This window comes from Apteryx rowi, unplaced genomic scaffold (assembly GCF_003343035.1).
Source record: "Apteryx rowi isolate R43461 unplaced genomic scaffold, aptRow1 scaffold_62, whole genome shotgun sequence".
Taxonomy (NCBI): domain Eukaryota; kingdom Metazoa; phylum Chordata; class Aves; order Apterygiformes; family Apterygidae; genus Apteryx; species Apteryx rowi.
In genome coordinates this window covers 1,915,419-1,940,523 of record NW_020450894.1, presented here as the reverse complement: position 1 = coordinate 1,940,523, position 25,105 = coordinate 1,915,419, and the positions used below count along the sequence as shown (strand labels likewise).

The window sequence follows — 25,105 nt, the reverse complement described above, 5'->3', positions numbered from 1 at the left end:
CAAGGAGCCTCTGCGGCCCCCTCCCTTAGGATGGCCCTGTTCTCTCCTTGATGAGACTGGTTGCTGGCAACTAATGCAGTGCCAGTCCCCTGGTTAGGGAGCCAGCCCTAACAGTGTGGACTCTGTTGATTCCCAACCAGCAGTGAAGCTCACAGCCAAGTACCGTTTTCCTCCTTGTCAGTGAGACCAAAGGAAAAGAGGAAATGTTAGTCTGCACCTTTTGCTCAGAGCTCAAGGCTTACCAAAGGCCAGCCCTGCTCTCAGCTTCCAGAGTTGTTTTGATTGGTTTCTGTTTTCCGTTTAGATAGTCCAAGCCCAAAACAGCACAGACAATGTGACAAGCAGAAATCATCCTGGCAACAACTGGGTTCACAGCAGATAGTAGGGATCTAGACATGGTTTTCGTGACCAGAGGGTTTTCCCATGCTCTCCAAGTTGCAACTATTATTAGAGCTGTTACCCAACATCTTCAGAAGTTTGACACGCAGCATTTCTTAACGTGTTACTATTTTTCAACCAGCTTAATCAGAAGCTGAATTTTTTAGATAATTTGACACTTTAAAGTAAAAATTGCCCTGCAGTTCTCAATGTATTCTCCTTGTAACTAGTTAGGTCCAGAGCAGCATGGATTGTCAGTGCTGGGATGAAATTGATTTCCGTCAGAGGGCTTTGTAAGGGCCCGTGCACTCTTTTTTCCCACCCATGCTATCAAAATGGGGCAGCAGTGTTGCACAGGTGTGTCTTTCACCCTGGATATGGTTCCCAGCAAGACAGCTAGCAAGGAGCTGAATGGGAGTAACTCTGTTCCAGTAGGGTGCTTTGACATCCGAAATCCATGGTCCGCAACAATCAGGAAACAGGTGCTGCAGCTCTCTTAACAACTAACTTGCTTGCAACTGTGGTGAGAGTCACACTAGAGAGCCTACCTGGGATAGGGACTGATGAAAATGGATTTGGGCAGATTGTTCAGAAGCAGCTTATATCCCTAGTGCAATTACGGATGAGAGCCTTCAGCTAGAAGGCTCTTCCTAGACTCATTTTAATATGTGACTTTTCACTGGGTAGTAAGCATATCTGTAAGTTATGTCTTCTGCCAAACCATCCAGAGACACCTGAGCTAGCCTGAGTGAGTCAGTCTGGCTAATAACCCTGCTGAGGATGTCTGTTAACCTGGGCAGACTGTTGCACTACCTCAGCTACAGTGCTGATGTGACTTGTTCAGAATTAGCTCAGATACCACTCTCTTGCACCTCCTTGTGCCATGTAGATATTTCCTTTGCAAATGCATGTACAATGCCCGGGAAAGGGGCAACTTAATCTTATCATAACTGCTAGGAAATTTTGTAGGAGAAGACAAAAAAAAGTTCTCGTGGAGCATCTTTGTGATGGGAGGTAGTTTACCCTCATTTATCTGCAGCTGAACTTTCTGCTTCTCTGATGCTGTTTTTGGTCAGAGACTTTAAGAACTTTATGCTGGTACTTAAATATCAACTGTTGTGTTCCCACTGAACTTACTGATGGGTTTAGGAGGAAACCGATCTCCATTATTGTCTATAATGGCATTTTTTTGAATCCTCCTCTGAAATATTTGGTTCTGGCCACTGACAGACACAGAGTATTGGGTCAGACTGACCATGCTGTTCATGGTCTCACTGCTTCTCTGTTCCTTTTGGCCAGCTGCTCCTTATGCCAAATGCTTGTGGATGACTGATTGATTAGTCTTGTCCTGTTTACAGTCCCAGCCTCTGTATTGCACAAGTCTTGGGAGTTTTTTGCACACTAGAGTGAGGCTTCTTGGCCAACCCCTGAGACTCTGTTCTGTTCTAGAATGAATACGGGATGGTTAAATTGCTCGTCAAATAGTCCTGGTGTGGCTCTGGAAGTTGAGTGAGTTTTTTATGTGTGCAGAAATCTGTTCGCATTCCAAGAAGTTATGCCATTTTACCAGCTGAGTGCTGTGGTTGCCCCACTGGATTTACTGCCATGACAGTGTTAGCGACAAAGCAGAGGTACATGAAGTTCTGTGTTCATGCATTCCTTCTCCTCCATTTTTGTCTCCTTTTCCAGTTGCTTTCCAAGCCCATTTTTTTCCGACAAAGCTCAGAGCGGCGGAGTTTCAAACTGCCAGATATACGGAAACTGAGCCGTGATGGGACTGGGTCACCATCCAAAATCAGCCCTCCCTCGACCCCCAGCAGTCCAGATGACACCTTCTTCTCCCTGGGAGACCCTCAGAATGGCAAGAGGAGAAGGAAGATTCCCAAGGTAACTCTAGGGATTTGTCTCTTTTGCTTGGCTTCTCCCAGGCAGGAATGTGAGTATGAGAGAAAGTTTTCTTCAGTTTCCAGCGTGGTGTCTGTGCAGTAGAGCTGTTGTCCTTCCAGTTGACTTGACTCCTGTTTAACCTCCTTTCTCCCCGAAGGAGAAGGAGCACAAACATCTCTGCAAGCCTTGAAGTTATTTTTCTATCAATCATCTGAGTTCTATCTATCATGGTTGTCAGGAAAGATTAAAAAAAATATATCATAGTTTCATTTTTGGACAAAACTTGAATTTCATCAGAGGGGTGAAAAAAACAATGAGTATTTTGTGCAAAAAAAAAAAGAAAAAGAAAAAGAAAAAAACACCCCACCAGCATCTTGTTTCTTTCCTTTCTTGACAGATGGGCAGTCAGTAACGGTCTGTGTGTACTGTTGGTATTCCTGCTAGCAATCTGTTGTTCATTGCTAGGTCTGATTCAGGCATTCAAGGTGGGGTATGACTTTAGGTGAACAAAGCAAAATCTGACATCTGAGTGACAAAAGGAGTTGTCTGTAGTCATGGGCATTTTCTCCTAGCATCATCTCCTACTTCATTTTTGGATACAGTATGACTCCATTTCAATTTTATTTTCTTCCAGATCTAACAGGAAGTGTATTCAGTCCAAGTGAGGTTTGACAGCAAGCTATCTATTGAACATTTCAAAAACACAGTTATAAAAACATAGTTGCTTGTCACAGTCTTTGCAGGACAAGCAGAGACTACCAGAGCCTGTCTGTGGTGATTTTTTTTTGGAACCCACAGTTTTCTTCTGGGGGAAAATAAGGATGTGTTTGTATCTCCTTTGTTTCCTAATTGCAAGATCTGTGTCCATATTTACATATCTGATTCTGAATGCCCTCACTGTACACCTCAGCTCTTCAGGGATGAGCCCATGGTTACAAATGTCTAGGGTTTTATTTCCATGTATACCTACACTTCTGTGTATGTGTTTGAGCTCTGTCTGGGTATGTGTTTGAGCACTTACATTTATGTCAAGAGCTGTGAAGGTAAGGTTACGAGTACATATTTACTGGGCAGTGCCTCTGAGCAGTCCTGCAGAACAAGCTCGGAAGTGAGATTTACTGGGTGCAGTGACAAGACCAACATGAGAATTGAGCTGAACTGGTGAATAGAGGCCATCCTTCCACACCAGAGCATCCTGCCACTTGAAAGTTTGTATTCAGATTCCCCCAATCAAGTGCGTCCTTAGTAGGCACCTCTTTAACACTGCCTGTCTCACCTTGGTCTCTCAGCATGTGTGCATACAAGCACAGAGGGTCCCAAAGTTTCTAGAATAAATCTGAATGCTGTGGCCATGTCCTGCTGCTCCTGCCTGGGACCCTGACAAGGAGGCAGCTCTGCTCGAGGTGGCCCGGGGATGCTTGGCATGCTCCTTCTGCAACTCCTCTCCCCTTCAAGGAGGGATAGGGAGCCAGGAGGCACTGAATGAGCTACTGAGCCCAGCTATACCCAACAGAGAAACGTCCTTTTGCCTGGTCAGCTGGAAAGCCCAGTATTAAAGGATTTGCAAAACCAAATCACTAGTATAAAGTAGTTCAGCTCCTTTGGCCTCCACCCATCTCAATTCCTTTAGCATTCCCTGTGTGATACATTTCCCCCATGCTTGGTATCTGTTATGAAGTAATCAGTGACACTGCAGTGCTGCTAGAGCAAAAGGGCTGTCATTAGTTTGGAAACACTTTTGACATCTCTGGAATTTGGCTTTTCGGGAAACATGGGGTGCCTTTTCCCACTTTTCTGGGGCCTGGTTGATGCCATGGCACAGAGTTGACCAGCCTTGAATGCCCTGTGCACTAGAGGAGCAGTCCTGAGATCCCAGCATAACTGCCCCAGCACTGGGGGCTCTGTGTCCTCATCCGTTGGATCATAAGATCATAGGATCACAGGATAACTCGGGTGGGAAGGGACCTTGGGAGGTTTCTAGTCCAACCTCCTGCTCAAGGCAGGGTAAGCTCTGAACTCAGACCAGGTTGCTCAGGACTTTACCCAGTTGGGGCTTGAAAACCTCCAAGGATGGAGATGGCACAGCCTCTCTAGGCAATTGGTGCCGCTGTCTGATTGTCCTTACAGTGAAACAGTTTGTCCTTAAATCCGGTCTCAACCTCTGTTGTTACAAATTGTGCTCATTGTCTCTCACCCTCCCACCGCGCATCGCTGTTCAGGGCTGGCTGCATCCTCACAGTGACCCCTCATAGGTGCTAGGGCTGCTTTAGGTGCCCCCACAGCCACCTCTTCTCTCAGCTGAGCAAGCCCTGTTCCCACAGTCTCCCCTTGCTATGGAGGGAGCTGCTCCAGCCCTCCACCATATCCATGCCCACCGCTGCATTTGCTCCAGTTTGTCCATGTCTTTCCTGTGCTGTGGCAGGGGCAAAACTAGAGCCCTGATTACTCTGCATTTAAACAAAAACAACAACAACAAAAGCCTATGCGAAGCCATTTTTAGGGAACCCTTAAGTTGCGTGGTAACCACTGTTTCCTTCTCCTAGTGGACTGTGCATAACATGCCAAAAGCAGTTTTCCCCCAAGTAACCCTGGATGGGGTTAACCTAGACATATCTCAGTCTCCTAGAGAGGTGTCTCCAGCACATTCTGCCACAGATGTTGAAGACTTAAAGCTATTAAAATTTGCAGTCATCCTCACTCCGAGTTTGCTGCTCTCAAACCTGCAGATGAGAGTGGGTTCCTGAGGAACCCTCTGGTGCTCTGTGGAGCAGGGCACGGAGAGGCCCAGGTGGGTGCCAGTGAGCTCCTACAGCCACATGGACCATGCTGGGCTGGAAGTGTGAAAGCATGTTAGACCCTGGCCTTTCATGAACTTCTTACCTTGGCTTCTGCTGTGCCAGCATGCTGCTGTACCAGAGTGAGTGTGGTTATTGGCGGTGTAGGTATAGATTGTTGTGCAAGTTAGATGCTGGTAGTTGTCAACTCTGGGCCATCATGTGAAGTGTTTCTATAGAATCAGGATTGGGTAATGGAATACCTTCAATAAAATTATAACTTTCCTCTTTGTCTGGGGAAGAAACTAACCTTTTTTTGTTTGTTTGTGTGTTTGCTGAGCAGCTTGTGTTGAAAATCAATGCTATTTATGAGGCACGGAGGGGAAAGAAACGTGTCAAGAGACTATCACAGTCTACAGAGAGCAATTCAGGGAAAGGTAAAGGATTTTTGAATCATCATACATCTAAGACTTTTTGAGGACTTGTCTTGGAGTTTAGGCTGACTTGCTGATTTATGTGATGTTTTCTATCACTTCTTCCAGTCCAGAGTGAGACTGAGTTGGGGCTTCCACCCCTTCTTTTGGGAAGCCAAAGACTGTTCCACTGCCCGAGAACCTTTCCTGAAAGGGCAATTTTTTGTTTTTCTTGATTCGTTTTCATTCCACTGTTCTCCATGATAACCTTATAGGTCACACCAAAAATGTCTCCTCTTTTTGATGTTTATTTCTGGAACTGGCTGAAAGCTTTGCAGAGGAATATTCTGTCCAAAGAGGCTCTTCTGTTGAGATCAAAATATTTTGTGAGAATGTGTCACTTTACTGAACTGTCCAATGGAAGATAATAGATTTTGAAACAGGCCTGGTTTCTTCAGCATCCCAATAAACAAATAGCGTCATTTGGGAATCAGGGGTTTTAGGCTCTTGACTGTAGGACCGTCTCTACCATCGCAAGAGTGAGACTTTCAGCCTTCCACTGTCAGTTGAGAAGTCTTAGAGCTTAGAGGTGTGCTGGCTCCTAGCTCACCAGAACCATTCAGATACTTCAGAGCAATTATTTTTAAATGTCTGTTCTCTGTAAAATTTAAAATTATGTCTTTTCAACACAATATTTTTTTTTTCCAAAGCATCATAATTTCCAGTGCAAGGTGACTTCCAACTCTGTTTCCTACAATTACTTGTTAGTATTTATCCGATTTTATATGTAAACTCTGTGTGTGTGTGTGTGTGTGTGTGTGTGTGTGTGTTTATATGTAAAGATACGGATGAACTTTTGGGGGGTGGGACAGCATCCCAGACTGGTTTCTAGAATATTTTTCGACCCATTCTGCAGCATCAGAGGCTGCTGGTCACTGTCAAAAACAAGCTATTAGACCACAGAGACCTTCAGTCTGATTCACTCTGGCAATTGTTTTTTTTTCCCTTGTCCTGCAAGCTATTTATTTTGTATTCAAGCTAAACACATTAATCAGTGTTTTGCCTTGATGTTGTGCTCACACAGACATGGGTAAAATGCTGCTCTTGCAATTTATTCTTCATGCAACTCTCTTGCTATGTAAAATTATTTTGTTGCATTTTTCTGATCTCCTGAATGAATGGGAAGATACTAAGTTTGGTGAGTGAAGTGTTTGTGGGAATGTGCATCCTTGAAAAGGATGAGATCCTTAGTATCTATACTGTCTGTCTTCCTAAAGTTGTTAGGCTTGGCTTTATCTTGCCAGTGGTAAGAAATGCACTATTATATTTCATCTTCCGCTTTCTTTTTTCCTAGTTACAGATGAAAACAGTGAATCAGACAGTGATACTGAAGAGAAGCTGAAAGGTAAGGAAAATATGTGAAGAGAACAAATGGCTCCTCATAAACTCTCCTCTGAGTTCCTCAGGTGGTCAAGATCTCTCCTCTTTGCTCTGGCTTTGGAGAAAGAGGTTGTTTCCACGCAGAATGCAGAGACGAAACAAAGACCTCAAAACTGCAGGAGGAACTCCGTAGGCAGAGGACTATAGGAGTCTAAAACTAGTGTCTATACCAACTCCCGTCTAAGCTTTTTACATTGACTTTCACAGGAGATGGCTTGGGCACCATGAAAGTGCAGGGAGACTTTTCCAAGTACAAGGTAACAAATGTGTGAACAGGTTACCAGAGGCAGCATCACAATAGGACAGGATGCCCAAAGCTCCACTACATATTTGCTAAGGGAGAAAACTCTCAAGCCAGACTGACTAGCTAGAAAACTGGCATTGCACTATATGATTTATTGCTAATTAAACTCTTCTGCATTTGCTGAATTGTGATGGAGCACTGCTTGCTTCACTTCGGTAGAGCTGTGTGGTATATTGGTCTCCAGAAAATTCTTCTCAAACCTTCTTGAATTGGTAATCAGCCTTGTGACATGCTGGTGGCAGTAGTCTTGTAGGGATTTATATAGCAAATTAAAAATTCCAACAGAGTTGGAATGCAAAATTGAAACTCCTTCAGATTCCAAAGTTTCCTGATTCTGGTCCAAATGCACACCTGATCTGGGTAGCTGATCTGTTCCTAAGCTGAAAAGACAGGTACAAGCAGCAGTTCCCACTCTGTGTCAACCTCAGTGGGTTGTGCTTAGGAATGCTCATCCTTACTTACCCTCTTTTATGTTTTTAGAACAGAAACCACAATCTGAGTTTCCTCATGTGTTTGTGAGCACCACTTCCCATGCAAGAACTCTTGTATGTCTGCTGTTGCTTTCGTCATCACTGGGAAACTTGGTATTTGTACAAACCAAAACCTTCTGCCACTGCCTACCTTTTGACAGGCTCTCAGGCTAGCCTGGATATAGGGGGGAAAGGGTTTGAGCCCAGATCTTTCAGGGATTGCATTCACAATCAGCTTGAAACGTGGTTTTGTGAACTACAGTCCATATTCAGATGCAGCTGAGAAAGATAGTGTAGATATGACCAAGAAGGCAAACTCTTGTTCCTGATGGCCAAGGTGAATCATGTATTTCACCCTCTGTTTCTATGTAACATCTTAGTACTTCCCAGCCTGACAGCTTTGCATAAGTCTGTTTTCTAGTCTGTTGGCCAGAAGAGCTCAGGAGGTCTTAGAGCCATCAGTTCTGATCCTGAATGAATCCTGACCTGATCTCAGTCTGAGTCTGAATCCAGACAGCATGTTTTTGGCCCGTATCTACCAAGAACATGGGGAAGGCAATACTATGATAGCGTACAGCCCTACCACTCTACTAAAATCTAGAGGAAAAATGGTCTGACTGGGTAGCATGCCTCCCTTGCTGCTGTGATACAGACTTCACTGTTGCAGTGTTACCACATCTCCATCTTCATAGCCAGACTTAAGCACTACCTGAACAAGTATAAGCTCAGTGGGTTTGAGAAGAGGAACCTGCTTTCCCTTGTCTCTTCCTTTGCTATTCTGCTCTCTCCTCATAAAAAGTTTTTGTTGTTGGAGATGGAACGTGAATGTACATAAATCCAAAGAGAGAACTGTTTTCTCTTGCAACTAGGAACTGCTTGTGGAGGGGATGATGGAGATGGAGCAAAGTCACCCCAGGTCTGACAGCACTGGGCTGTGAGCAATATCCACATCCATACCTGGATCTGAGTGACTGTGATAAAAGCTTCCATGTCTAGAAAAGTGTGATTAGGAGCTTTGGTACTCAGTAACCATTTGCTCTAGCTGCATCTGTGTTTTGTTCTTTGCCTTATCACATTGTGGACTTTAGTATTTTTAAACAATAGGAAAGTGAGATGATTTAGCAAGTGTTTGTGGGAGGGACTTTCCATTTTGTATGTTTCACTTAACAGACTAAACTTACCAGCCAGTTCCCACTGCTTTGCAAGTCACTGTGCATCATCTGAGACACAGTAAATCGTCAGACTGCAATCATCAGGCTGCGTGTCAGAGTCATATGTACTGACCCTTGGGAAGGGAAAATGAGACAAACTCTGCCATGATGACAGCAGTACGTTCCTGGTATCTTTAGCAGGCTGCACAGAATATAAACAGGCAAAGCTTGAGTGGGCTTTTCAGAAGCACTCAGCATTGCTCTGACACCACTTCTTTTGAAGTCCCTGGTAAAACAGAGATCACTTCTGAAAGCTTCTGAAGAATTACAGCCTTAAAGCAAATAGTGTAATAGCTGATGAGAGAAAGGAGACTAAGCCATCTTTCCAGGCTTTTATTGTCCAGGGACTGTTTAACTCTTTGTTCTAGTTTAAAAGGCACCTTGAGAGTGCTCTAAGTTATGTTGCCTGAAATAGTCCGTGAGCGGCACAACTTAACCAGACGAAGAGTCAAGAGTCTGTCCTAAAGTATATACCATTTCCCAGGAAGCCCCATCTTCTAAGCAGACCACTTTTATTTATTTGGTGTTTCTGCCAATGGTGGTTGTTTCTGTCAAAAACATCACATTGCCACCCACTTTAGCAAAATGCATATTTGTGGGAAATGTACTGTAGTCTCTGCTTGTAGTTAATTCTTTTTTCTTTCTTTTGTAGTAGGGTAGGGGAGATTCGTGGAGATTGAATTTGGGATGCAACTGTAAAACAAAGCGGGGGGATGGTTGTAGGGAATCTCATCTGGTCTCTTCCCAGCAGGCAACTTTTCATTACTTTCCATGCTGGAATGTTTATTGTCCCACAGCTCATATGTGTTGCAGTCAGAGCTTGCTTGGCAGATTTTCTCATTTTCGCATTGTCTTGGGTGAATTTGTAGAAACATGGTCCTGAGAGATTAGCTTTAGTCACAGGAAGAACTGGCATGAGCCAGCCTTTTTCATTTGCACTTCTTCTCATATTTTCTGTCGTTGGCCTGCAGCCCAGTCCATGTTATTACAACTTGGGAGTCCCCAGCATTACTCAGCCAATGGAGCCCTACCCTGGCCTAATATTTAAGCGCTGGGCTTGTAAAACTGGGGATCACTACCCACAATCTCCTCTGAACAAAGGTGATCAATCACATAATGTGCTTGCTTTGACTGATACATAAATGAGGGCTAATATGAATGTCCAGACATTGTGTGTTACTCTGTGTCACATCTGGATCTCGCTTTGGGTTGTCTTCACCTGTAAAAGCCATTCATTAAATCCTTCTCCTGCCAAAGTTCTTCAGGCTACTCCTGATGTGTGCACATCCTCGTGATCTCCCTCTGTGTGCTTTTGGACAAGCCTGTATCCACAGGGTGATGGTACTCACAAGAGTACGTCCCATCTCTGTCACTGTGATGCTTTTTCAGTCTTTGTAGTGCAGCTTCCAGATGGTTCCTGCTTCTTGCTCAGCCACTGGCAAAGTAAATGCAGTGAGATGGTGGTGAGTTTCTCCGTAAATCTCTGCAAAGCACTGTGGGTGCTCTCTGCGAAGGACTAGACAAAGCAACAATCTCTTACCTTTTTCTTTGCAGCTCACAGCCAGCGCCTGGTCCATGTGAAATCTCGCCTGAAGCAAACCCCACGGTACCAAACCTTGGAACGGGACTTGATTGAGTACCAAGAGAGGCAGCTGTTTGAGTACTTTGTCGTGGTGTCACTGCACAAGAAGCAGGCTGGGGCTGCCTACGTCCCTGAAGTTACCCAGCAGTTCCCATTAAAGGTGTGGTGCCTATCAGGAACCTCCTGGCTGGTGCCAGAATGTGTCATGCACTACAGAGCTGGAGGAGCCGCAGCTTCTGTTGATCACATATTATACTAGTAATCTCTCTGCCTTGGCATTGTTCAATAAGACTGAAGATGTAGGGGCTGCTGTAACCCCTTGAGAATTGTCATGATGTTCTTCATTATTGGAAGTGCAGCTGTTTAGATCTTTTGCTGTCCTTGGCTATGATTTTTATGCAATTATTCCCTTTCTCCCCCTTTTCTCTTTAAAGAGAACCAGCACTGTATAGCAATGAGTGCCATTCTTAAGGAAGACATGCTCTTAAAGGGAGGGCACTGCTTTCACCAATAGTCTAGCTAAGAACAGGGAGTGAAATGGGACAAATGCAAAGCAAATGTGACAGTATATTTCTAAATGTGATGTAATAGAAGTTCCCCTCACACTCCAATTCTCTTTCCCTTTTCTGGAATGCATGTCCCAGAGTGTAGGCCCAATATTTCAGAGCCAAGTGTTGCAGAAGTAGGGTTTGGTGGAATTGGAGGCAGAAAGTTGCTTTAAGATATCTAAAGATTAGGTGAGTCAGAATCACAGAAATTTTAATATCTTCCAGGCAGAAGCTTTGCCTCTGTCATCACCTCTTCATTTGTCGCAGGAAAAATATTTGAAGTCATTCCATCCCCACATGACTAATTGGAAACATTCCTTCTCTCTGTTTTCTGCTAGCTTGAACGCTCATTCAAATTCATGCGTGAGGCAGAAGATCAGTTGAAAGCTATTCCCCAGTTTTGCTTCCCTGATGCTAAGGACTGGGCCCCCATCCAGCAGTTTGCCAGGTAAATACTGTACTTCGTATCCAGATCTATGAAAAATGTATGTATCCAGCTAATTTATATATGAGCACTGTTATGGTAGAAAATCAGATAGTGCCCTGAGAAGGGTGTATTGGAAATATGAAAGATTTTATCTTTAAGTCAGAGATTTTGTGTATAAGTGAAGGATATCTCTTCATTCTAGTTTCTCTTTCTGCAGTGAGACATTCTCATTTGTCCTGACTGGGGAAGATGGGAGCAGGCGGTTTGGATACTGTAGGAGGCTGCTGGTAATTATCCATGGTTCTGTTCATTAGCAGAAGGGAGACCACCCCTCTTTGGGTCTAGTGTTACTGGCACCCCTTATGGGGAGTGGAAGCTGCTGCTCTTCTCTTTCAGTGTGGAAGGAAAGGGTGGAAGCAGACCAGCTTTGTTCTTTTCTGCTCAGTGCCAAGGTTGCTCTCTGAGTACCACCCTCCACTCCAAGCACAGCTCTTTTGCCTTTTCCTCATGTTAGTACTTAATGTTATGAGCACAGACTGTTGTTTCACTACTAAGCTGAGGGTAGGATTTATCTCCCTTAAGTTTAGATATCTAGTAAATAATTGTCTAAACCTGTTGCTGGTCCTATAGGCTCAGAGCTGTCTCTGTAGAGCAGTCTGCCCTGTCTGACTTAGGAAGGCTGGGACCATACTGTTTATGAGCCATTTTTCCCCACTGTTTCTAAGATGTCAGTGTTTTGAGCCAGACTTGAAGTGCTGTCTTCTGCAGCATGCTGTGAAATGCACACCAGTTTCTGAGCCAGCCAGTGAGCTGCAGGTGCTGAGACAGCAGCCATTTGGTCTCTACAGTAGTTGTAACTCTGACTTTTTTGGTGTTTTTTTTGTGTGTGTTTGTGTGTATTTGCGTTTCTCTTGAAAGCCCACTGGGAAAGGGAAGCGTCTCCCAGAAGTTTACTGTATTGTGAGTCGTCTTGGATGCTTCAACCTGTTCTCTAAGGTGAGGGGGAGAGAGGAAGGGAATTTGTGCTGCAGGCAGAAAGGGACCTGAAAGTGAAGCCAACACCAGAAGAATGGGGATCAGGGGAGCTGATGGCTTGAGAAGGGGGTCGAAGTGGTGTTGGCAAGGCAAGCAGCCTTGCTAATTCCAGAACCTAGAAAAAATACTGTTGAAAAGAAAAATGTATTGTCAGCTGTTGGCTTGTTCCATCAGCAGAACTACCAGTACACAAGCATTGAGAGATTAAAAGGTGGGGTCCTGGCTCCAAAGATCAAGGGGAGTTTGCAGTGGTAAGCCTCCCTTTGACCTCACTGGTGCTGGGTTTCTCTTGTTGAGGAAAATGAAGGGTTTACAGTTGCATCTCTTATCTTCTCCCTTTTGATTCAAATTTTCATATCAATGCTGGGTTAAGGAGAGAATTTAGATGCTGGTTAACTTTAATCCTGGTGTTGCCTCCCTCCTCCTCTTTTATGCATTTTTGTGGCTTTATGTTTTTGTTTCAGATCTTGGATGAGGTTGAGAAGAGACGGGGCATTTCGCCAGCCTTGGTGCAGCCCCTCATGAGGAGTGTCATGGAGGCACCTTTCCCAGCTTTGGGCCGGACGATCACAGTCAAGAACTTCTTGCCAGGCTCAGGGACAGAGGTAAAAAGACCACCCTAGAGCGAGAGAGATGTAGGCCAGCAAGTGCTGCTAGAAGTGCACAGCTGGCGACTGGAAGTTGGAACTGTGATGGGATGCTGTGGGGGTGTTCAGGAAGGACAGGTTGTCTGGCAGCTGTGTGGAGGGAAGTGAAGGAGTAACATGGGGACCTGAGAGGATGGCACAGACACTTTTCCAGTGACCTCAGAATCAAAAAGTAAATCATACTGTGAAAGTGAAAACAGGGCATTCAAACTGAACTGCACAGACTGGCAGAGTCCACACTGTACCACATAGTGCTACACATGGCCTTGGGTTTGCTCCAGGCTTCCCACAATTAATTTCCTGAAGGCAGGATTAATAGCATATGCTCCAGCATAGCTAATGCACGGTCACTGTTTGTGTGGAACAGGGCAGGATGTTCCAGTTAAAAATACCTGAAATCATTCAAGGCAGTGGTACAGCCCTTCAAGAATGATGTTTTCACAGGGTGGAGCTGAGGGTATATGTTGCATTTCCCACAGTGTGTTGTGAGAACTGTGGGAGGGTTTTAAGAGTGCAGAGCTTTTGGGGATAGCATTGGAGGACTGCAAGAGGTTGGAGGGAGCCAAATTGGGTGTGGTCTTGGCATGCTTCCCACTGGGCATGGTCCTTGGGGTGTGCTATCCCTGAATGTGAGAGAGGAAAGAGAGTGAGTTGATGTAGGTTGTGCCTACCGGAGAGCATGCCAAGTTAAGCAGCATAGACAATCAACAGTCTGTGCTTGAGCTCCCTGCCTGACCCTGTTTTATCTAGCAATGTGGATGTACCTGTTGCTGAAGGCAAATGTAAAGAACAAAAAAGCATGCAAGGACCAAACCAGAAAAATGAGATATAGCCAGAAGAGGACATAGAAAATACATTTGTCTGTCAACAGTGGAATTAGTAAAACCTCTTTCCTTGTACTCCCCCTTCTCTGGGCACGAGGCAGTCACTGTGCTGTGGCTAGGCAGGAGCTGTGCGCGTGCCAACCGTCCAGCCAGTGCGTGTGTGTCACTGGACCGGGGATCTGCTGCCAAGCAGAGTGTGTAATGGCTGCGTGCTACCTGCCTTTCTCAGCAGGGACACTGTGCTGGGGCATGAGCGCCTCTCTCCTCCGTGGGCAGCTGATTTCCACAAACTTACAGAACTTAATTGTCCTTGGGACCCTGTCCATTAAAACTGGAAACTGAAATCAGCCAGTTGTGGATTCAAAAGTTAACACAAGAAGAGGGAACCAAGTGGGAGCATGATTACATGAATCTCATTTCCTCTGGGAAAAGCAGGCTAATAAGAAAGGTTCTGTTAATACATTAGAAGGATGAGACAGACATAAGAAAATACTGAATGGCAACCCTGGTTTGATTTCCCCCCCCCACACACACACACCCCACCCTCTTAGTGTTGGCAGGCCTATAATGTATGATAAGTGAACACATTGAAGACATTCAATGTGGGTTTTTTACACTTCAGTCTTCAGAAGGAAGATGATTTATGGTCAGATATTTAATGCTATTAGTATTAATAACGTGCGAGTGCAGAACAGAACAGGAAAAGAATTGGCTCAAGACACCTTAAGTGTATTTAGGTAAATAGGACCTGAGGAGATTCACAATACAGTTGTGCAGAAAACAACTGCAGTGATCTCTGAACACTTTGCAAGCAGCTCTGAGAATGGGAGGTCCCAGAGGAATAGAAGAAGGTGGCCTAGTGTTGGCCTTCAAGCAGAGGGAAGGTGAGGATTCAAAGAAGTGTAACTTGATTTGACCTAAATTTGATTGCTGGAAATACAGAAGAACAAAATACATAATGAGTTTGTATGAATCTAGAGGATCATAAAGTAGTGAGAAATAGTCAGCTTGGATCTGTGAAGAATGAATCATGTTAAACTAATCTGTTTTTCTTCTTTGAGGTACCTGGCCTTGTAGGGAGAAGAAAAAAGGGGAAGGCTTTTTAGGAGAATTTAGGAAGACTTTCAGCATAGCACTATGCGATGACAAACTGAACAGTACAGACTAAATTAAATTACTGTAGACCACATGCATAACTGGTTAAAAATCTGCACTCTAGGAGTAGGTTCCCAATGGTTTGCTGTCAGGCTATGAGAATGTTTCGACTTTTTGTTTCTAGGATCCTTAATGTTCATTAATTATCTGGTTGATGGCATAAACTCCACATTTACACAATAGGTGGATGACAGCACAGAGATGGATTGCAGGTACTTTGGAGAGTAAGGGATTAAAATTCAAAATAACCTTGATAAATGGAAGATTTGGTCTGAAATTCAATATGGACAGGAGCAAAATGCTGGGAAGGAGAAATCAAATAGTCTAATACAATATGGAAATAACTGAGTGAGCAAAAGTGCTTCAGGAAAGGATCTGGTGGTGTAGTGGACCATTGAATGAGCAAAAGTAACACTATGATGTTATCAAGACAAGATCCTGCATTGTGAAAGACAATAAAAGGATGGATTTGAATGATTTACGTGGAGTATCATTTTCAAAAAAAAAAAAATGCAGACATTAGAAAAAGTCCCAGGGAAGTGCTGAAGTTTATTAAATGGTGTAGAAAATACAGGCAAAGTTTGAGAGAATTGTTTGCTTAATATAGAAAGCGAAGAACAAAGCAGGGCACGTGACAAGAACCTTCCAAAATACAAGGAGTTTTGTACAGAGAGGAAGGTGACCAATTGTTCTGAGAGTAAGACAAGACGTAGATGGAGTAATTTGCCACTGAGGTGGTGTAGTTATAGGTTTGGAGTCGGTAAGGGTAGTTCAGAACTGGAGTAGATTTCCTTCTGGGATTTATAAAATGCCCATTGTTAGAGGTTTATAGGAACAAGTCAGATAATCATCTGCCTAAGGTAATGAGCGTGAATGCTAAGGTTCTGTGACAGGGATTATTGAAATAGATATGAACAAATGAAAATGTCCTCCTGTTATTCTTTTCCACAATTGATATAAAAACTTATAGTTAGTAAGTTAGGAATCCAGATTCTTGCAGTAAAAAAAAAAAAAACTAACTGTGAAAATAAGAGTGAAAAATCAAAAGGCTATGTGCCACTCTCTTTGCATGTCAGGGAGCCTGGAAACCACTCCTAGCTGGACACAAACTAATTTTCCTCCTCATAAAGAGCTCCCTGTCCTCAGTCCAGCGGGGGGAACTTGTGGTTGGTGTCATTCTGTGCCCACTGGAGTGGACTCTGGATAGTCTTCGGCCTTATCTGGAAGAAGGATTTGTGGGAGGTCTTTGAAAGGACTGTGCTGGAAGACTTAATGCTGCGTGGTATTTGCCAGCACAGTTAGTAATGTGTGTCAGGACCGGTCAGGTCCTGGCTTGCCCCAGTGTCGGTGGAGGGCCGGAGCTGACCCAGGGTCTTTTTTTCTCCAACAGGTAATCGAGCTGCGGCGGCCTCTCGACTCCAGGCTTGAGCACGTTGATTTTGAGTCCCTGTTCACATCCCTCAGCGTGCGGCACCTGAGCAGAGTCTTTGCCTCCCTGCTTCTGGAAAGGAGGGTTATCTTTATCGCAGACAAGCTCAGGTACCCTCTTGTGTTTCCTTAAACAAAATGCTGGCAAGGAGGGAGGCTGCAGTGGCTGGTTCCTCTGCCTTGTTCTTTGGTTCTCCTCAGCTCCTTTCCAACTTCTTACCTGATGTGAGTAGGGCTGTAATTCCCAGGAGTGGGGAACTCTAGAAGGCACGTGCCATTGCTCCACTTTGCAGCTTGCAAAATGTGAGCTTTTTCTTGTCCCCAAGGAGAATCATGTCCCATTTCCTCCGAATCATTTCAGAGCAGAGCCCCCGTGCTAAGGAAGCAGAACCCCTCCCCTTGCTCCATGGTAAGGCAGTGTTCCCCACTGAGCTGTGCTAAATTTTCAGGGAGCAGGCCTGAGGCAGAGGACGCTGTCCCTTCTGGGTTGTCCCCTGATGTCACAAGATTGGTTTCCTAGATTTTCTTGCTTGTATTTTAATATTAGTTCCTAAAAACTTTTTTCATGTAGGGGGAGTGAAGGGAAAGGGTACAGTGAGGGAGGATGAGGCAGAGGACTTCCCTTTCTCTTTTTAAATTTGCTCAATTTATCTTTTTTTTCTTTTCTTCTTTCTCTCTCTCCCCTAAGTTATGAAAATGGGCCCAGGTTTCTTTAAGATCTTGTGCAGCTGGTGGCTGGCAGCTCTCCAGCCCTTGAAGCACTTGAAGATTCAGGGAGGGAGAGTACACCAAGCCTGGGGAAGGAAAAACTGCTTGGATGAGTAATGACACTTAGGAGCTGCTCAGGTTTCAGGAGCATACAATGCCCCCAAGCTGTCTGTTTTCACAACTTCCAGCCAGCAGGCTGCATCTCTGGGGCTGGGGGCTGGGGCAAGAAATGGGGAGGCCCCTTCTACAAGGGAGCAAAGGAAAAAATTTGTCCTGCAGGGATCTGGTGCTCTTTGAGAGCAGAGCTTGGACAATCTCATCACAGGAGTAGGAAGGCTGGAGAGAGGGAAGCTGTAGCATCAAGGCAGCATGGGCTGCTTACAGTTCTTGGCAACTGCCTTGGGTAAGGGAGGGGAAGATTTGCTTTGTTACAATCACTGAAACATTATATGGGTAGACATTTAGGATTCTGAATACTTAAGCCACACGTGAGATGCAGAGCATTCAGACTTGACTGAAACTGAGAGAATTCATCCAAATGCTGTATTTCCTCATAGTGCGTATGATTTGTGTGATAGTTTACGATAACAAGTTTTGTTTTGGGGGAGTGGGGGTTCTTCTGCCCAGTAGGGTAGATTTAACCTCCTTGGAAAAATCCGTTAAGGACACAGACGTCATTATATTCTCCAAATGAGGCAGGGTGAGAAGAATAGATTGTAGGGTGCATGGCTTGTTTTGTTTTGCTTTGCTTTTTTAAGGCATCAGTTTAGAATGAACCTTTATTTGACAGATCTTTCCTTGTCAAATCTTCTTGTGACAGCACACCACCATGCTTTCTGAGCATGCCATGTGCAAAAGAGTATCTCTAATTCAAAGCACTTCTGTGGGTTTGGCCTCCCCCCACAACCCCATAGCTCCTGTCAAAAAATCCAGGGACGTTAGGAATGAATCCAGCTGCCCAGGCCTGTAAAACAGAATTGGGGAGAGCTATAGAATCACAGTTTCTAGAAATCTCTGAATATAGCATAAACAACTTTCTTCTGTGAAAAAAATTGTCATGTTTCAAAGATCCAGGATCTGTTGGGCCACAGGGCTCAGAATCAAATATTTAGTATAGAGCCGCCAGCTCTCTACAAGGCTTTTAATATTTGATGTTTCTGAGAAGACCTTGCTCCTAGCGTCAAGCAATTTCAGGAGAGTTTTAGTTTTTCTTTTCTTGTAATAAAAGTTGAAGTTTCTCTGGCCCTTATTGTTGTGGAGAAAAACTTGAAAATGACCCCAAAGGACTATAGATACTTGGAAAACAGAAGACAAAGAAAATAACCCTCAAAATGAAATAAGCTGTTTTATTTTTAATCCAGTCCAATGATTGAATGCATTGGATTGGTGCGCTTTTCGTAACTGAGAGGTCAAGAATCTCTGTCTTGTAGTGGAAATCACATTTTGAACACTGATGATATTGTAGATACGGGACCTCGTGCCCAAATGCTACTTGCTTTGGGACAGGAGCACACTGAACTCAATGAATATTAAAGTATTTACTTTAAGGGTAAAAATGCCAATTTTAGGGAAAAGAAGAAATATTTTTTGCCAAATAGCTTAAGAGAGGAAAAAAAAAAAAACAATAGAAACAGCTGTTCGAAACTACTCAGAGGTTTGAAATGCTAGAAATAATCCAGCAAAGATGGATTAACAGGCAAAGTGCAGGTGACATGATGAAAGGTGCATAGCAAATTACATTTGTCATGAATCTTTGGAGTTTTCTGTGTGGGCATTATCCATAGCTGTATCTGTACACATGCATAAAGGTGTGATGTGTGTCAGTGACAGAGAGAAAATGATGTATACATTTTATTTACGACTTCTAGTTGCTATAAAATCTGTCTCTGGGAAAGAAAGCTGAAACGTCTCCTGCCAAATACTGTGTGAAATGTGAAATGTTTTCAAGCTGAGCCAACAAATGCGTCTAACAAGTGTACAGCAAGTGAAATACTTTGTCTTTTCCATCTTTAGAATGAAAATTGAGTGTCTTTTAAAGATCTGTCAATCCAAAAGTTGGCAGCGGAAAAGGAAAGAATTTGGTTTATTATTTTTTTCTCTATTGCCATGGAAACAAGTACACATTCCCTTTTGGCCCAGGAAAATGACTTTGTTAAAAGTATGTTGATCTGTGTAGTCTATCCCCAGCTTTTACTCATTCCTGTACGGTAAACCTTGGACTGGCCTGAGGGAGATCTGTTAGATTCGGAGGGCTTTTTACATCAGAAAATTGACATGGGCTTAGAACTAAGGCACTCATTTTTCTAGATCTCCTTGAAAGCCTGTTGTGGATCTGACCAACTCAAGCAACTCCATCTGTCCCTGCCAGGAACCACAGCTGTGTCAACAATACAAAGTGGTCATTGTTATCAAAGGCAGATCTGAAAGAATTAGAGTAGACACTTTAAATGTGGTCATCACCAGTAAAAGATAATTAATCAGCAGCCCTTTCTGTGTGCTATGAAAACAGTCTGACCTGGGCCTGTGCATCCCAGCAATCCAGACTTCTCATTTTCGTATTACGGTTAGGGTGAAGAAGAAACCAAAAGAAGACATTTGGACGTCAGATGGTAGTATTGTTTTTTTCAGTGTGGTCATAACATTTCCTTCTTCACATGTGCTAACTCGCCACTTCAGTGGTAGATGCTAGCAGTCCCCAAAAGCAATGGCATTGTCCCGGCAGGATTTGTAGCAACACTTCACAAAGTCACAGTGCAAAGTTTGGAAGCTCCATCAGCTATTAAACATTGTAAAACGAGATCTGCAAACCAATGTTAGTAAATCCAAATGTGACGCAATGTCAGGAAACCCAAAGATGTTTGTAAAATGAATCCTGTTGAAGCAGAGTTTATATTAAAAAATAATAATAATAATTAAAAAAAAGAATCATACCATGTTAAATTGCCAAATGCCAGCGTATTTTCAGCAGTCTGGTTAGTGCAAGGAACAAAGGGCTTACTGACATTAAACTCCAAAAGGCTGATCGATTCAGTAGTATTTTGTTTTGTTTTGTTTTGTTTTTTAAGAAATCCTTAAGACTCCTAAACCCAAAGAAAGATTCTGCTTGGTGGACTTTTTAATGAATATGCTTGCCTTTGGAGTGGAAAGCTGGAAAACCTATAGTCAGTCTTAGTTTGGGAAGAAAGTAATCAAATAGAGCAGCCAGTATCGTTCCTTAGAAATCGTTGCAAGTTGTTTAGAGTGTCTTCTTTAGTGTAAGTCAAGCTAGTCTTGGAGCAAATTTTCCCAGAGAGGAAGAAGACTTTCCATTTAGTTGCAGCTACTGTGTTCAGAGTCTGTATTGACCACTTCTATGCGAGGTTGCTGCCAAAAAGCAGCAGCTGCAATTGTTGATCTGTTTTTGCATATGATACTGTGTGGTGGAAAGGCCTGTTGTTTAAGCAAATAAATGTCATAAATTGCTACAATATCATTACTCTGATCAAGGAAGTGTTCAGCCAGAGATGTATATGGCAGTCAGTGTCCAAATCAGTCCTTCAGGAAGGGAGTCTGTCAAGGTTCTTTGTGTACATCGGTACCTTTTAGGCTCTAGACTAGCGATAGCTCATTCATTGTCTCCTGCAAGCTCCTGTGCGAGTGACATCAGAGGTGCAGCTCTGCCATTTTCCCTACAGGAGGCTGAATGAACCCAGGAAGATGTGTTCAGGATCTTGAAAGTGTACTTTACTTTAAAGACCTGGAGTACTTTAAGGATGTTGAAACCAAAAGCCTTAAAAACCAGTGTCTGCGTTCCATTTGAGCAACTCACAGTGAGCTTCTGCAGCCTGAGATTAGTGCATGACACTCCCCAAAGCACACTGCAGTCGTGCAGAATAGATCTCTTAATTCCTGATGGCATTTGGAGCACACCATCAAAAGACAGCACCCTGGGTCAGTATGGTTCAAACAGCAGGAGTTGTTGTGATGGCTGTGGTGCCATCAGATATCCATGGCTGTGGTATGTTCTGGGATTTCAGTTAGGGGTGTTGGCCGTAGCTACACAAAGGCATTGCTTGTCTCTTTGGTATAAGAGCCCTCATAACAGAAGGGGTGACAGACACTGAAATACATAGTGCTTTGAGAGTGCATTAAATTATTGCAGTGCTGTGGACTGTCAAACTTTTCACCAGCAAATATTAAACATGAAGGAAAACTGTTGACTGTCAAGGTGTGCCACTTCGTGATTCCATAAAAGATTCTCTCGCTTAATTACTGATACTCTAGAACAGCTTTTCAGATATGTCTCCACTTGTCTTGGGACATACATACATATCTCATAGAAATAGGCATCCAGCTTGAGCAGTGTGCAAAACTTCAGTGGTTGTGTTCACCTTGAGGAGATAGCTTCTACATGGATGGGTATATGCTGTATTATGACTGAGGTGAAATGCAGACCATCTCCCCTATCGCTGATGGCTGAAGAGCACACGGTTATGCAGAAGGCATAAAAGGAATTTAGCATATCAGATTCTTCTGTGTGGTTCAGTAACCTGGGTTTGAATTAATGATTTGTCATTGCTTTTGAAAAGCCTTGCGAGAGAAGGAGGGATCTTAGATTAGACTACATTAGATTAGATTAGATTCATTCCAAAAGACCGAGACTGCTGTGCTCTTGGAAAACTGCAACTCCTTGAGACCCTCTGCAGAGCAATTCTGACCAAACCACATGCAGAAGAGCTGCTCCATTGGTACCTCCTCTGTGTCCATCTCTAAAGTGCTCTGTCTTCAAGGGAGGCTCACAGACTTCAACCCAAACAGTCTTAGTTCCTGAAAATTACTTCCACGGTAAGAAATGTTTCAGAGCAGAGACAAGCAGGACTTATCTTGGAGGTGATTAGGACTTTGCAAATAGAAGGGTGGAAGGGGAAGGTACTTTCTTTGCTTCCTGCAACGTGGCGCATACAATTTCAGACTCACACAGCTCTCTGTGTAACTTCCACCAGCTTGACCTCAGCCGTCTTTCCTCCCACTTAAGCTCTCATGTACTGTCTGTACTCCATGGGAACTTGAAAGCAGAGTTGAGGGAAGAACAAGCCACAGTAAATACACTGGGAGACAGCATGCCACAATATCTCACCGTGTCATAAATAACCAGGTACTTCAGCTGCCTGCTGTTCTTCTGTGGAGCCGCATGGAATCACAAAGGTCCTTCCCATTAGTTTTCAAGTGTTGTCTATAAAATCAGTTGGGAGCTTTAAGCAGGAAAGGTGGATGTACCTTCAAGATCAAAGTTTTGCAACAAAAGTGAAACTTCTAATCCTTCCCCGTTCAGCTTCTGCTCAGAGAAAAGGAAGTCCAGTGGTGGTAGTCTGAGTAATGTTGGGATGCTGTGGACAAGTGATGAAAGGAGGAATTCTTTCTGCTTTTGCAGTAACACTGCTATTGTTATTACTGTGGCTATTATGAGTCAGAAATTGAGGAGCAGAAAATATGGTATGCACTAATGGAGGAGAAGGGAAGCCCCCGCTTTTGTATCTGCTAAAGGGGTTGAAATTTATGGGTATACAAGTAACATGTACAAGCATCACCATCTTGAAGGAGACAGTTTTTAAAGGATCTGATTAATTTGAAGCTTGCTTCTAAAACTGCATACCTGTGTTGCAGTTCCTTTCAAAATTAGTCTATATGAAAGATACAGGGGAAAAAAAACATCTGCTCTGGTATTGTTCCCACTTTAGGGGGGTAAACGTTCCCATTTCTTACTAGGTCTGTGTTCTTATCTCATTATTTTCATGTTGTTTCTCTCTTTGATTCATGTTGTTTCCCTCTTTATGTTGTTTCTCTTTGACTCATTATCCTCTTTGTATATGTGGGGTGTATCAGCTGTGCTGGTCTGCATTCAGTAAGCTAGCAGACATGGGCTTGCTGGTGAGGACAGGGGCAGCTTGAGAGCAGAGATGGAGGGTCAGCCAGCAGGAATGAACAGAGAAGGGAGAGAGGGATGCTTAAGACCTTCCTAAACAAGGATGTGGAACTGTCTTTCCCCATTTAAAGGCTTAAGGATACTAGTCTGTGATGCAGTCTTTGAAGGGTCCGCCTCTTTTTTTTATACAGTATCTCCTTAAGAGAAGACAAGCCTCTGTAAGCAAAGAGAGAGAAAACTGGTCCTCTCTTGGGAAGAGACTTTACCTCCCAGGAGGTTGCTTCCAAGCGCCCATTCCATACCTGTTAGAGTCCTAGACAAAATTCTCATATTAAGCAGATTCTAGTCTCTCCCCGGGCCCGGGGATTTACTTATCTCCAAAAAGCGTCATGTGTTTTCTGATGTTCACTGCCTGATTTCTTCGTATGGTCACACTGATGTTCCAGCAACCATAATCATGTTCTGCTAAACTGAATTTATCTGATGAGAGCCAGCCAGCTGTAGCCAAGCCATGATACTTTGCTCAGCTTGTGTTAGCATTACAGTACAGGGACTCAAATTTGCCAGACTTAACTGGAGCAGGGGGAGGAGGGAAATCAGGCATTACTTTTCAGAGTGAGCTCAAGTCCACACCCATCAAACCCTTTCCCTCTCATTTCAAGTGGGCAATAAACTGCCAGATCCGGGCTCCTCAGTGTAAATTCCCCTGAGGAATTTAACACAAGCCAGCTGTGCACGCTTCCTCAGCCACGTGATTCCTCCAGGCCCCACTAGCCTCTCTCCCCTCCTCCAGTCCTTCAAGAGCTGGATGCTAGTAAAACAAAATGACGTTTTATTCACAGTTTATTGTGGCGAGCTTCCCTCCTCCCTTGATATGTACAAGTGCTTGCAGACCCAGAACAGATGAGTAACCGATGCCCTGCAGTGAGCTTTGCGCATCTCCATGACTGACTGCAGATGCTACCTACCTCGCTCCAGAGATCTGATGGGTTTTCTGGCCAGACCCTCTTGGAAGTTGTCAGCAAAGGGACTTACAGCAGAGCCTCTGGTAGCATTTGAACGGGGAAGACTGACAGCTCTAATCCTGTGAGCTGTGGGCAGTATGACCAGCCAGGGACACCTGGAGATGTTGCATCTGGGGGTTAGCACAGGGCCGGGGAGTCCGGGCAGGCCATCCAGCTGTGCTCACAAGGCCAAGAGTATAGCCAGCAGGCAAGTGGGCAGAGTATGGACTGACAGATAGCTGCTCCTGGCTGCTGTAGTGGTGGAAATCTCCTGTCTTGTACCCCATGGCTATATGCTGTCTATTCTGAACGGTATAGCTGCTGTGAATTCAAACCCTTGGCTTTCCTGTGGGAACAGCCACAGAGGCATGCCATGGAAGAATAAATTGTCTTTTCTCTAATGAGAGGCAGTTGCATAGAAGACCATGTCTGTGTATTATTCGCCATCAGGACATTGGAAGAGCAGACACTAGATTCAGTGAGATGTGTCCTTTGACACATGTACATTGTGTGGGATCATCTTTCCTAACCTGGGCTCCTGTTATAAGATCTTTCAACCTGGAATTAGAGAACGAGACAGAAATTTGGGAGACGGCCTAGTAACTGCAGAGTTCGTTCAGGGAACAATTGAAAGAGGCCTGATTTCTAGTAAGTGCCACTCATCTCCTGACTGACCTGCTGTTGTGCGTGCTTGTGTTTTATCTTCCAGCACTCTCTCGAAGTGTTGCCATGCCACGGTGGCCCTCCTGTACCCCTTCACTTGGCAGCACACCTACATCCCTGTGCTGCCGCCTTCCATGATCGATATTGTGTGCTCACCCACCCCCTTCCTCATCGGCCTGCTCTCCAGCTCTCTGCCTCGCCTGAAGGAGCTCCCGGTAGAGGAGGTGAGCCACACACTCTGACAACCTTGCTCTTAAAAAAAATATATATATTGCTCTTACTGGGCTGAGTTGTCTCCTGTCCTA

General features: G+C 44.1%; 1 protein-coding gene across 2 annotated transcripts in view; it reads left to right on the top strand.

The window, feature by feature from the left end:
* The window catches only part of DENND2A (DENN domain containing 2A), a 44,311-nt gene that overhangs the window by 13,057 nt on the left and 6,149 nt on the right, over positions 1–25,105 (top strand). For both annotated transcript variants that reach the window (XR_003256365.1, XM_026083945.1), the window contains exons 6-15: positions 2,068–2,265; positions 5,383–5,476; positions 6,807–6,857; positions 10,432–10,619; positions 11,346–11,455; positions 11,652–11,721; positions 12,353–12,430; positions 12,934–13,074; positions 16,486–16,634; positions 24,847–25,024. Coding sequence is in view for 1 of the 2 variants with exons in the window: in XM_026083945.1 (XP_025939730.1) it covers positions 2,068–2,265; positions 5,383–5,476; positions 6,807–6,857; positions 10,432–10,619; positions 11,346–11,455; positions 11,652–11,721; positions 12,353–12,430; positions 12,934–13,074; positions 16,486–16,634; positions 24,847–25,024 (1,257 nt within the window). In the remaining variant the exon portion in view is untranslated. The remainder of the gene's footprint in view (positions 1–2,067; positions 2,266–5,382; positions 5,477–6,806; positions 6,858–10,431; positions 10,620–11,345; positions 11,456–11,651; positions 11,722–12,352; positions 12,431–12,933; positions 13,075–16,485; positions 16,635–24,846; positions 25,025–25,105) is intronic.